Source organism: Danaus plexippus, chromosome 7, assembly GCF_018135715.1.
Source record: "Danaus plexippus chromosome 7, MEX_DaPlex, whole genome shotgun sequence".
NCBI lineage: Eukaryota > Metazoa > Arthropoda > Insecta > Lepidoptera > Nymphalidae > Danaus > Danaus plexippus.
In genome coordinates this window covers 3,666,534-3,680,386 of record NC_083541.1, presented here as the reverse complement: position 1 = coordinate 3,680,386, position 13,853 = coordinate 3,666,534, and the positions used below count along the sequence as shown (strand labels likewise).

Here is a 13,853-nt window from a genome sequence, read left to right as displayed (position 1 = left end):
TTATTTGAGAGAGTAATAATTTGTATCATACTTAAAATTTTTGCAGTCACAAAAATAAAGTGGCTTCATCTCTTTTAAAATAATCTAGAAATATAAAATTAACATTCAGCAACGAACTAAAAACCTAGATTTAAACAAGTCACTAGAAGTTCTTTTAGCAAGTTTGCAGGACTAACCCACGTTATATATACATTCTAGATTCAATTCAAAAGTATCCTCGTCACGGAGCTAACACTGCCACTTATACCAGTACCAAATGTATTTTTGAAAGTAATTAAAAACATGATTCTTATTTCCTTTACGGTATGGTTGAATGTCGCAAAAACAGACATGTACCTTTTATATACGTTTGGGAGAGGTCACTGGATAACGTCTAAATTAACAAACATATAAACGATGAATTACATAAATTCAACCGAACAGGGTCAAGAGGCCGCATTCAGTGTTTCACAGTGTAATTTATACGTTTTGAAATTCTGAAAACCCTAAATGAACTTCATTAGTATTATACTTTATGTGAATTCCCAACTTATTGATGATTCCAAACTTAAGTATTTAAATTATTGAAGTCTACTTCATATTACAAATTTATTAAAATTCATAACATCCTTCATGTCTTACATTAAATCTTAGTTTGGATTATCGTGGAAGTTAGAGACATGTGCTGAAGACTTACAAACGAACTAGATTTAGCTGACTTAAACAAAGTTACGTGCAGCGGTTGGTGCTGTTCTGTGTATGACGTTCATTCAAATGTTCCATTTACCAACCGTCACTTGAATATGAGTGATGTCAAAACAGGTCAAGAACTGGCACTTCTGTTGCACTGTTAATTAATGGTACCAAATAGGATTGATTTTAGAAGAATGAATTGTTACCTCAGTTAAAATGTTACGTTTATAAAAGAAGGTACATTTTTCATAAAGGCACTTACAGAAAAAGCAACGTTTTATTTGTTTATAATATTTAAAATTAATTCAAAAAATACCCGGAATTATATTTGTGACAGTAGTACTTAACAGAAAATTCTTAGGTGGGTATTTTATTCCATTTTTAATAATAATGACATACAATTGTGCATTGGTATTTAGGGGTTACCATTGGAATTCTGATCGCTTAAAGCAAGTAGACGTATATATTGGAGTTAATGCATTCCGAAGGGGAGTTCAATAAGCTATAGAATGTATAGATTAATGAAGATTTTCAAATTTTTTGGAGTGTCCATGTATTTATTTTGTACAATGTATATTTTTATTTATGTTTCTTAAAGATAAATGTTTGAATTAAAATTAAAATAGACAATTCTAATCAGATATTCATCGACACGAGTAGAATTAGAACCTGTGAGTATTGGAATTTTCCGTTCCAGCAGAAATACTAACAAAATATTCCAGAACACTTGTAGGTTTTAAAGTACATTTTTTGAATTTTTAAATTATACCCAATATATTTTCTAAAGTTTAGTACAAATATAAAATTGCTCTAAATTATGATGACTTTCAAAATATTTTTAAGTAAAAATAAATAACTTGTCTGAAAACATTTATAGCCGTAATGCAATATAAAAGTTCTGATATTTATACTCTGTGTGTTTTGGATAATCCTTGCTCTATGGATCGAAGTTTCCCGCCCTTACAACTGTCAACGCAGTTATTCACCCTACGTCAAGAAGGTTTAAGAAGTTATCGCAAACCCAATGGGGAAAGTAATAAACGAGTTTGCATTTACATTTCGATTTAAAGGAAAAACTTTATTGATTGTAGACACCAGTTCGGTCCTAAAAGTGCTTGGAGTGGTGTTGAAGTTGAAAAAGAATCGTATTTTTCTTATTTAATGTCTTCTGACATAGTTGTGACGCAATGTTTATTTCTTTTTATATTGTTAGCATTTAGTCAATAAAACAGTTATGGTAAAATAAAATACAATTATTTTTTGATAATGCAGGTATCTAATATATGCTGCGTGTGTTTGTAATTAATTTGAAATTTGCCCACTAAATTTAAGGACACATTGATGTTTCAACTAGACACGGTCAGACTGCATACATTATTATGTTAATGTCAAAGGGGTCAAAAGCTTTAAGCTAGCTGTAACTGTTATAGAGCGCTCTGTTATAACTGCAACTGACCAAAACGGACATTTGTGTTTCAATTTGCTCTTAAACGTGATTGAATATAGGATTGTAATATTTCTTTATAAATTAATTTAAAATTGCTTTCCGTACGTCATAAATAGTAACAGGTAGTTGTTTTATTATTATTCAGTTATCTAATAAAAATTGTGTGTATGTAATAACCTTCATGAATAAATATAAAAAAGTTCGTACCTTAATGTTAAAAGTTAAATTTTAATGTGGGTCACCATAAAACCTCACTTCAATGAAGTTAAAAACATTTGCAAAAAAAAAGGTTTATGAAAATTAACGTGACGTATACACAGATTAAGAACTACATACATACGTTTAACATGGTACGGCTAGCAGATAAATTGAATGGAATATTTTAAATTTAAAATTCATACACCGTACTAGATTTTATATGAATACTTATTCTATGACGTCAAGCCGCTCTTATAATCTTTTTCCTTCTAATTGATTGAATTAAAAAATAGTTTCATCTTAATTTCGAAATGGTTTTTTATAACTGGCAATTATGTAATGAATACCGATAATGTATAAAGAAATAGTCGTGACGAGAAACATAAATACAAGATGTTTGTTGTAGCTTACTAACTGTACTACTGGAAGCTGCGGTACATTGCGGTAAAACTATAGAGCTCCAACTGTGGCTAGGCATTGTACCCACATTGAATTACATTTGCAACTTGTAATTTGCTTTTATTGTACTAGTTTTGTATGATATTACTGTACAACGTTTAAATGAATAACACCTGGAGCCTTGTTGAGAACTTGTGAATAACTTAAGAAAATACTCCGCTTTATCTTTGTCCTACTTTTATTATTCGTTTTCGTTTTAAAAAGAAACTACATAGTGAATGATGTGTATGGAAATGACATTCTTGACTTTTTCATATGGTCTTATTGGTTAGAAGGGATTGCCGCTGCCACTCGATAGTGTTAAGTGTTGTTTAAAGTTCGGTGTTTATGGTGAACTATGAGATTTCAAAAGAATTTAGGAAGGAAGGATTTTCGATAGGAAGCGTTTGGTAGTCGTACAACAAAAGAAGCACAGATCAATGCAAACATCTTTACTTTTTTAACTCTAGGTACTTTGTCGTTGTTCTGTACAATTTCATTTAATGTTGTCAAGATTTTAGTGCCATTTGCTTGACGGAGACGGAATGAATGTTTCTGATGTTTTCTTATTTAAATGGAATTTAATATTTTATATAATATGCTTTGAAATAAAGACTCGTATATATTTCGTACACTTCATTGGCAAGTTTACGATTTGATCCGTGTAGTAGAAATAAGTCACCTGCTCGTAACAAAACAAAATACTTTTTGGTGCAAAGAAATATAAAATCATTGCTAAAAATTGTTTTTAAGTCAATATAATGAAAAACTTTTTTAGAATCTAGACATTGAAAGTCTTCTTACTTTTCCTTTAGAGCAAGTTGTGTATAAGAAAGCTATTTGAATCTCAATTATCAACATTCCTTTAAGTTTTACCGTAACTAAAAACTGCAGTTTATTTTCTTGTATACAAAAATAAAAATAAAATAACCAAAAACATTGTATTAACTCAACGAAAAAATATAATCATTGTAAACTGGGTTAAACTTTTAAATCTTAATTGAGTTGCAAATGAATTGTCCGTCGTGGCAATACTTATAAATTGGCGTCAAATAACGCATAATTACCTCGAAACTTGGAGTGGGGTCTCGCTTGTTAATTGTAAAACAGAGGCTATTGCCGTACAATAAATCTCCGTCGACTTAACGTCGGCACTGAAATATTAACCGCGCGCCGCTTTTGACGCCCGGCCTAGACGAATAAATAACAAAGGCATGGAAGAACTAGCAATACAAATTTGTTAGGTTGTTATTTGTTATTTATTTATTATCTGTTATGTTTGTCTATGTTTGTTTTGCTGCAACATATACATTTCAACTGTATATTAGAATGATTTTATTACATTAATAAAGACATTTACTTCTTGCTATAAAGACAAATTATTATGTAACAAATCATTCTCTTGTTTAGATTTCATATTATAACTACATTAACATACATATATATAAATATATATTTATTATAAATCATATCTAGCGTAATTAGAATCTTTGATTTCGAATGTCTACTATGCATTCTGTCTGTAGGAAGGGCGTTTTCGCATCAATCAAGGAATTAGAGTCCTAATCTCATTTGTCCTATTACTGCTCCGCCCCTAGTGGTAAGGCGCGAGCTTTACGTAGCATGCTACTTTTTTTGGACGTTAAACCAATTGTATTAACATTATCGATAATTTTCTTTGACGATATAGAAAAACTAATAAAAGCATTAGTTGTAGGATGCTTATGATTCCAATGCTTTAATAGGCATGAAGATTACACGTACAAAAACTTAACTCAGCTTCTCGAAATACATTAACATAATGGATTACATTTTTATGTAAATTGAAGCAGTAAAACTTTTAATGTAATTAATTTGAAAACATTTATTTTCCTATAAAAATAGTTCTGTTGCAATTTGGTAAGTTTTTGTTCGTCCACATTTTAACTTGCTCCAATTTGTTGTCCGTGGAGGACAAAGGTGTAGATTACACAAAATGTCACCAGTACATTTATCATCCAGCTATCTGTACGGCAAACATAAAGTTTCAGCTATCCTATATCCCATACATATTGTCAACGGTCACTAAAATAGACGGTTATCATGGAAGCTATCACAAACGCAGCACTTCCTTTTTTTGGCGTTTTATTTACACGACGGCCACATTGGTTTTTAAAAGTAAGGTATAATTAGAAAAAAATCTTTTCCATTGATAAATACATAGTTTAATATTTCACAGATAAACTTTTTTTTAAAGCTATTTTTTAAATTACTGTTCTATAATTCATTATGATATTATCAAAAGTAACCTGAAATCTTAATCTAAATAAGGAACTTAAGAGTAAGGACTTTGGGACCATGAATATTATAAAACGATAAATTATGAACACATTAAATTAATACGATATATATCGTATAGACTTTTAATTGTAATAATGTTCGTAATATTTTACTAAAGTGTGGAATTTTAAGTATGGCTTCACATACTTGTACAACTGGACAGTAATACAAATGTTTGAACAATATATCTGAAGCGTTAATCACGAGGATGTATATGTTCAAATTACTGAGTAATAAATAAATTTACATTTTACTTTAACATTGCTACTCTTCAGTAAGCGCTTAATGAATTACAGCAATATTTATTAATAGCCACAGTAATATTTAAATCGTTATATCATGTCATAAATGACGTCACCACCGGATCTATGCCAAGGTCCAGTATTCATTTATAGGTTGTTAACAAATTGTCAAGTTCAATGATTTATGTTCTAGACATGAAACAGCTCATTATATTATAGGCCACATCACTTCCTGAGAATGATGTATCGCGTTGACATTGACCCGTTAACTACGGTACTCTAGCATTTTGAGTAAATTATAAATATACATATAACTTTTCGGAAATACTAATCAATCTGAAATATAAAGATTTAGTACAAGATTATTTCTGTTAATTAAATAGTTGAAAGTTTTTATATAAATAAATATATTTTGGCATTGACAATTCGGTTTAACATTTTAACTTCTACGATTTAAGTTTTGTAAGCTATTATGGGCTCTAAGCTGTGAAAAAATAAACTAGTCGCGAAATTTTTGAATCTACTATCATTAAATTTTTGTTATAAAATAAAACAACAGATGACGTTAAACAGATAATAAGAATGATAAAGGTTTAATAGGTATCACTTAAATTTCTTTCATATTAATATACATATATATATGTATATATATTTTGAAATAATCCAGTAGTGAAGCTATCGTTTAGAAATTGTTATTTCAAACCAGTGCATATCAAGTTGAAGATATAATACTGAAATGATAGTTTCAAATAATTAAACGAGAGGATTGCAAAAGCTAATTTCTAGATCTTTCACGAAATTAAATTTATATAATGACGTTAAAGATTTGTGCCATTGTTACTCGACTTTACGGTTACTGTTAGCTTTACTGCTGGCATAAATTGCTAAGTTTATTCATCGTCTTTCCTCAAGCATGAAACAATAAACTTCAGGGCCTTTTCTTGTGCGTCATAAATATCGCATTACTATAAGTGGCCTTAATAAAATTTTAATATTGCCCTGTCATAATATGACGATTGCAATAAAAACAGGAATTGTAACGCAATGTTACGGTCCTTATAAATGATTTGTTTATTTCAGATTTGCATTTTCTTGTCCGTACAGTCAATATGTCAAATCAAAATATATGACTGAGATTATAGCATGTGAAATAAATGAAATGTTTAATAAAAATATTCAAAATAAAAAGTAACACAATACTAAAATAACCCTAAAATATTTGATACATATCTTATGATAGGACTTCAATACATTGTTTACTTTACAATTTCCTTGTTTCAAAAGCCGAATACTCGAAACACTTTCAATGCATCTCCACCGGCGCGCGAGATATTTCCTGTCTTCGACTTGTTAAAAGTTATTCCTTTATAACAACATACGTATTTCCAACGTCAATGAAGTTTTTGTTAATAAGTATAGACTAAATTAAATACTTCTAAAGTTATTATCATTCTTAGAAATTAATTAAGATGTTAATTCAAGAGTTTCTCGTTTAATAACCAGAAGTTTTTCAATAATAATTTAAAATCGGAATCGATATCGTTTTAATGAATAGGGGAAGATTCTTTCTGCATAGTTCTTATAAAGAGGGACGTGGAAACTTCAAATTAAGATTCTTGGGAGTTCAGCGGGGAATAAGATTAATGAAGGGAGCCACCTGGGGTCGCTCCTAACGACGCTAGGGTCAGAGAATAACTGTTAAAAATAATAAGCGAAAAAATTTATAATAATCGGTAAGTTCCGGAGACAGTTTCTCCCGAATCGAAATAAAAGAAATTATATTTCATAATAACTTCGTACATCTTAATCTCATTGTGACATTTTTGTCATTTTAGTATATTGTCACAGGTAATACTCAAGTTTTCATTCTATTCAGCCGATGTTTGAACAAGTATTTATTACCTTCCGTCCAATAACACAATACATTATAAAATAAAATGTAGATTAAAAATACTTTTAACGATATCTTGAAATAAGTTTTATACAATAATTGATTTCTATATTTTATATTTTAAAATTCCAAATAGGTATTTTATTTTAATAATAATGTTGTCTTCATTTAATACATTTTGAAACACTGTTTCCTTTTCTGCTTGTAAATAATTCTTTATAGAGTTTAATAACAATGGCCTCAAGTATTTTGTTAAAAGCGGATGTTTTGCATGGCCGTAAAGTGCTACATACTATAGTGGCACATTAAGAAACTTAACATTTATGGTTTTTCATCTGGATAGATTTTATGATGTATGCCGAAACGCGTAAAATGTTTATAGCAATAGTAATTATTATATTATACGAAACAAAAATGTTAATGGTCTAAAATATATGTGGAAAATAATTTTATTGGTGCTAAGTGAGATAATTTACAAGACCTTTACTCAGGATACACACCTTTATGACAATTAAAGTTACAGAGTGACTGTACAGAGAACATACGGACATTTTACAACAAAGCAATGTTTTTCCAACGTTTTCTATACTAACCTGTAATATGTTCTATTTTACTCCTTTTGAAATTCACTGGAGCGTTAATAAGACTATGTAAGCGTTACACAATGAGAAAATTAGGGCTCATAATAGTGAATGAAAATAGCTCGTCAACTGTTACTCTGGATATCACAATGAGGTGGCAACAATGGACCTATATTCCACATGGACTAAATGAAACAAAACCTCTATGTCGAAAGAGTTAAAAATGCTAGAATGTTTGTCTATTCAAAACGATGAAAGGTTTAATAACGCCAAAGTGAATTATGTATGTTATAGCTTCGTGTAGCCAGTAATTTAGACGTGTATTGCAATATGGGATGGTGCTACGTAAGGCATAAATTGAGAAGCGCTTTTGGTAGCATGTTGGTAAGCTATAAATATTTTTAAGAATTTCAATCTAACGTTGCAGTACGTATGCATCCAGTTGCGAGCTTTTGTTTCATTCAATTTCAGATGCAGGGTAAGGTTTTGTTCAAGTTTCGTAATTTATACCGGAGTGGAATGGAGATATTGTCCTTAATAAATTTGATTACAATGAATATTGCTTGGAAATATTTAGAAACTATATATATATATATATTGTCCATTTTCGTTGTATCGATTCCATGTATTCAAAGTAGTTTAAGAATTAGTTTTGATTTAAATATCTTTTAAAGCAATATTAAATAGATACCTTTATAAGCGGTGGTTTGGAATTAATTTGATACTTATTGTAGATAGATTAATTTTTAATTAAATTAAATTTGTTTATAATGAAGGAAATTATAATGGCACGACAGTTCTCGAAGGTGCTAGACATAATAAATATTTTTTTTGCTTTTGAAACACATTTAATGGTTTTACGTAGAGTGAGACAACTTTATATCCGTTTAATCGATCATGCAATAAGTTATTGAATGTATATAAATTTATTATTTCTAGATTAATGTTCGTGCATATAGTAAGTTTTTCCATATATAATTAAGCTAGGCGATTTCTAATGTCTAGTTTGTTATATGCTAACGTAGTCGATCAAATCGCGAGTTGACAATGTATTTGATGTAGATAGAGTAATAATGCGGATTTTATGCACTTCAGTACACGGCGCTGAAGCTGCATTGTATTTTATTACTTTTTGCATGTCAACCGTGAAGTTTATGGACGCAATTATTGTTGAAACACGCTAGAGATTTATGGCAACAATCGAGATGTGAGGTTCTGTTATGCTGTTCACAGGATGATAATAAATAATATGTGACAAAATGCTAACAAGATAACTAAAATATAACCTTTCTCCTAAACTCTTTAAATCTATATATTTCAAAAATCTTTGTATCGCTTATGAAGAATTTAATTTATTAAAAATAAATGCAGATACTTTAAAACGAGAAGAGATAAAAAAATTATAAGCTTTCATATATTATTTTAATCTCTTTCTTTGGTTTTGTCTATTGACAAATTAAATGATGTATATTTATATTGTTTCAAAGGATTAGCTTCTAGGCACATTTGCTTCAAATGAAATGTCATCCGTCAAATATAGACGTTATTGTGATTACCATTAAAGTCATTTCTGTTTTCCTTTACAGTCCCAGCGCATAACCTTACGTCACACCAATTATCTAAATTAAATTTTTCAAACAACATGATAAATTTATTCAAAGAATTCAAGCGTCTATTATTTACATTCTGAAACACTTTAAAGTGGGAAGTACGTAGAATGTGTGAGTGCAAAAGTTCGTATACAGCACAAGAGCTACAAAACAGTGAATTCTAACAAGAAATACTCGAAGACGCTGAGAACATCTCATTTCGAGAGAAATACAAGACAATGCTTTTAAGCGATTGTAGGAGGGTCCAGAGCTCATATTTTACATTACTTGCAGTATGTGGGGATTTTTACAAAGTTTCATTACCCCAAAATTTCATAAATATGCACCCCTTTAAATGGGACTTCCAAGTATTATGTCTGGTTTCAGTAATTTGTCGCGCACTTATTGCACCCTTTGTACGATTAATCTTTATTAATATGGTTAAAAGCCAAACAGAATAGAACGTCGCTACAGCTTTTCTTAATAAGATTTCAAACGTGATATTTAACGAAAGTTAATCGTTATAATATAAATTTATATTATAATTACTGTACTGAAACTGGTTGTTTTGTTAGGATAGTAATAATATGATCATGCATACAAAAATTATACTAATATATTTAATGAATCAGTAGAATAAATATTACGTTTTCTATACGACGTTGACTCGTAATGACGAAAAATATAATATAAATGATGTTTTCATATTAAAGTAATACATCGAGACTGTTGGGTGATCATGTAAAAAGCTTTAAATAATCAATTTTGCTATAAATAAAGCTGATAGAAACACTTGTATCGAGTGCAATAGTACTGTTTAATCGTCTTCGTCGACATTTTTGATCACTATGTAAATTCACGCGTCTTAGTCCGATGATATATATTGTAATAAATGTCATGAATCACTGAACGTCGTGACTGCACGTAATTGCTTTGCCAATCGAATTAATTTCTTCGGTTAGTACTTTACGATACTGTTTTTCAAATTGATTCCTTTGAGATATCAATAATTTTAAAACCGATTTAATATTCGCTATATTTTTAAAGATTTATGGCAACGTCGGTTTTGCGGTATTGAATTTTATAGGTTCCTTCATTATATTACGTAAATAAAATCTGGTTTCGAACTAAAAATGTATATATATTTTTTTTCTGTTATGCATCTGTAATAAAGATTAAATGATAAAAGAGGTGACTTCTAACATTTTAATAGAACATTATTACTTGGGTTTTACTACCGAAAGTCGGATCTCAAATTATTAAATTTGTATTAAAAAAAAGCAAAACCGTGTAACCCTCTGTAATAAAAGGTAATGATAGTAGCTTTTGTTATTCTACAAGGAGGTTGATTCTCCGAGGGAACAATATTCTGACGTGGATTATGATCTTGTTTTTGAATAAGCTTGAATAAAATGAGCCTTTCCATGTGTAATATTATGTTTTATAAATTTTGTTAAACAAAAGGCTTTTTTTAATACTATGTGGAAACAAAACATTGAATATTTTACAATGAAATTAGATAGATATTTGAGAAAAGGTATTTTTAATGTTGAGCTATTTGAATAAAATGCAATAGATATTAATTTGTTTGTTTATATATAACCTATTTATAAGAATCTTGTAATTTTGTTGTTTAGGAAACTACTGAATAATTTATTTCGAAATTTTACTTTAAGCGATAGCTAGTTTGTAGTATTTTAGGTAATTTGGTTGTTTAATGAAATTAATTCTTGTTACTTTCTATACTGTGTTCTATATGAACTATATTTTGATGTTAAAGCAAAAGTAATTCTTATCTTTATATATATTGATATTTATGTATATTTTAATTTAAAAATTTCGAATTTAAATTGAAAAATTTGTTCGTATATTTATCTACATGATAATGTTTAAATAACCTTCAAAGAAACACTGGTATGAAAAATAATATAGACAGGGCCTCAACCACTCAGAAAAATATGTATGTAAAAAAAAATATAAATACCATGTTAATTTTTATGTTTGCTATAGCTTCATTCTCACTGAATTTGTTTGAATATTTAACCCTTGTAATATTTTACGATATTACCTATGAATTAACTAAATCTTAACCTTCATGGTATAGTGCAATTGACAAGGGATGACGAGGAGAAGGTCATGAATCATGAGAACATTAAACCCTCGAGCTATTTAAATAGTGACAGTTAAAATATCTAAAGGTAAGCAGTGAACCAGGTTAAGTCGTTTGTTTAATCACAGAAGTATCTGCTGAGACAAACGAAAATGATTGTCTATTTTAAAGTTGTAGTATGAGATTTAAGACTTTCGCGAGTATACATTTAAATGAAAGTAATATTTTCGTATTACTAGTATTTTATTAATTTTAAAATAAAAGGGAGTATGTATTTAGTTTTTAAATCAGAAAATATTAGTTTAATTTCTAGTAACATGTAACTTACCGCTTTAATTTTATTTTGTGAAAAACAAATCTAGTTTATAAAGCAATTTTATTAAACTAGAATTACTGCCAAGGAGATTCCATACTATTTTAAGTTTATAACCAAAGTTCATGTAAATATCTGTGTAGAATTTATCAATCTGTCGTTCATGACAATGACGTACCATACAATATGAAATTATCAATGTTAACTTAATAATTTGTTATTTACATTTAAAATAATAATTTTCTAATCATTTAAACTTGTTAGTTTCTATGTCAAAATGAAATCATATGGATGTAATTTAGAATGCGTAGACGATAAAAAGACAGAGAAAGTTGTTGAATTTGTAGGTCCAGTAAAAATAGTTCTAGTCGATCAGCCGAAGAATTCTTACAGACATAAAACATGGGCAGCGGCTTTCATAACATTGGCTCAGATGTTGATGGCAGTAACAACTATTTTCGTGATATTTTATACACTAACCTTTAAGAAACGGGAATACTTGAAAGCGTTGCATGTTTTTTTATGCACAGTTGGGGTAAGCGAGACCAAGTCGGGGAATTTATATTTTTTATTCTGATGCACACTTACACATGTAGTTTTTTTTCTGACTGAACATGGAAATAATATGAAAGGGAATAAACGCTTGTATTGTATAACGTATCTAAATATATATAAACGTATAATTGAATTTAATTTCCTGGTTTTCTCATAACAATACCCTTTTTCTTAAATATCGATTATTGTTTATATTTTTCATTATTTTTTTATAACAAAAATGATATGAATTCGAAATCTGAGTTTGGGTCTATAATTATTCACATATACATATGTTTGCCAAAATCTCAATAGATTTTATGAGCCAATAAAGTTCTTAGCTAGAGATAATATAGTGTCACCAGACGACCTCATAGGGATCACACGAAATGAGCAACATTTAGAAATTTAGTGTGGATTGAATTAAAAGTCCTTTCTTAGGATTTTGTCTAGTAAAACTTATCAAAAGGGCTTATAGGGAGAATAGGGCTTACGCAGTAACAAAAATTTCGGTAGTAATTATTTTTTTACTTTCAGTTTCAATTGGTTATGCCGACTGGTGTTTTAATTTTGAACGATTTAACTGGTGCCTCGGCTCCAATGAGTTTCGTAGATCGGAGGTTTGAGCATGGTATGCTGCAGATTTTTAGCTCCGGACTTGTAGCCGGTGGAGCGCTCGCTTCTTATTTCGCTTATAATCCAACAACTTATACACTTCACTTTTATATAGGTTGCATTTTAATGTATTACATTTTATGTTTGACTTACTTCTAAATTTCGTTCATGTCTTATTATTTTTCAGGTGCAGCAGCCACAGTTCTTGCGTTGTTAAATGCTGCAATAGGGATTACAGCGTATCTTATAGGCCTTATCATATCTAAAAGTAAGATACGTATAATAATTATTATACATCGTCTTATTGGAATCCCAGCTATAATAGCATCATCGGCGTGTTTTATCAGTGGCGTTATAAATGTTTCGTTCAGAGAGTGGGTGCCAACAGTTGAAATGTTCTACGCTTTATTGATATTTTGTGCTATTTACACAATTATTGTTATATATCAACCCTTTAGGAATATATAAATTAACATACAAACTTATTTGTAGATTTTTTCTAGTTTTATTCGAAATATTATCAATATGAATGAGGCTTATATTTTGTGTCATTTTAATATTATACTGGGACCAATTCTAAAATGTTCTTTTTATTTATTATAAATGATCTGAAACATCATGTAATAATGATGTAATGTAAATGGTAATAAATTTTAATCATATTTGAATTTAATCCAAATTTATTTAGGGATTGAAAAGGGTTAACCGATTTTGACAAATTGTAGGTTGTTAGATACGTTTTGGTTTCGCTAATGTCACGTAGTCCATATCAAATATAGAAATTCAGAATGACTGGATTTGACAATACTTAGTTAGGTAATTTATTGGGTTTTCAACCAAACTTATGGAACGTAAGATTATATGGAATATGGAAGACATATGACAAAAGAAAGACCAAAAAGGC

The 13,853-nt window shown here is 29.3% G+C and overlaps 1 protein-coding gene across 1 annotated transcript; it reads left to right on the top strand.

The window, feature by feature from the left end:
- The first annotated feature begins 11,973 nt into the window (after positions 1-11,973).
- Positions 11,974-13,846, top strand: LOC116770764 (uncharacterized). Its single transcript, XM_032662364.2, has 3 exons — positions 11,974-12,335; positions 12,872-13,064; positions 13,137-13,846. Exons 1-3 carry the CDS (start codon positions 12,078-12,080, stop codon positions 13,415-13,417), a joined length of 732 nt encoding a protein of 243 aa, XP_032518255.2. The 5' UTR covers positions 11,974-12,077; the 3' UTR covers positions 13,418-13,846.
- The last annotated feature ends 7 nt before the right edge of the window (positions 13,847-13,853 follow it).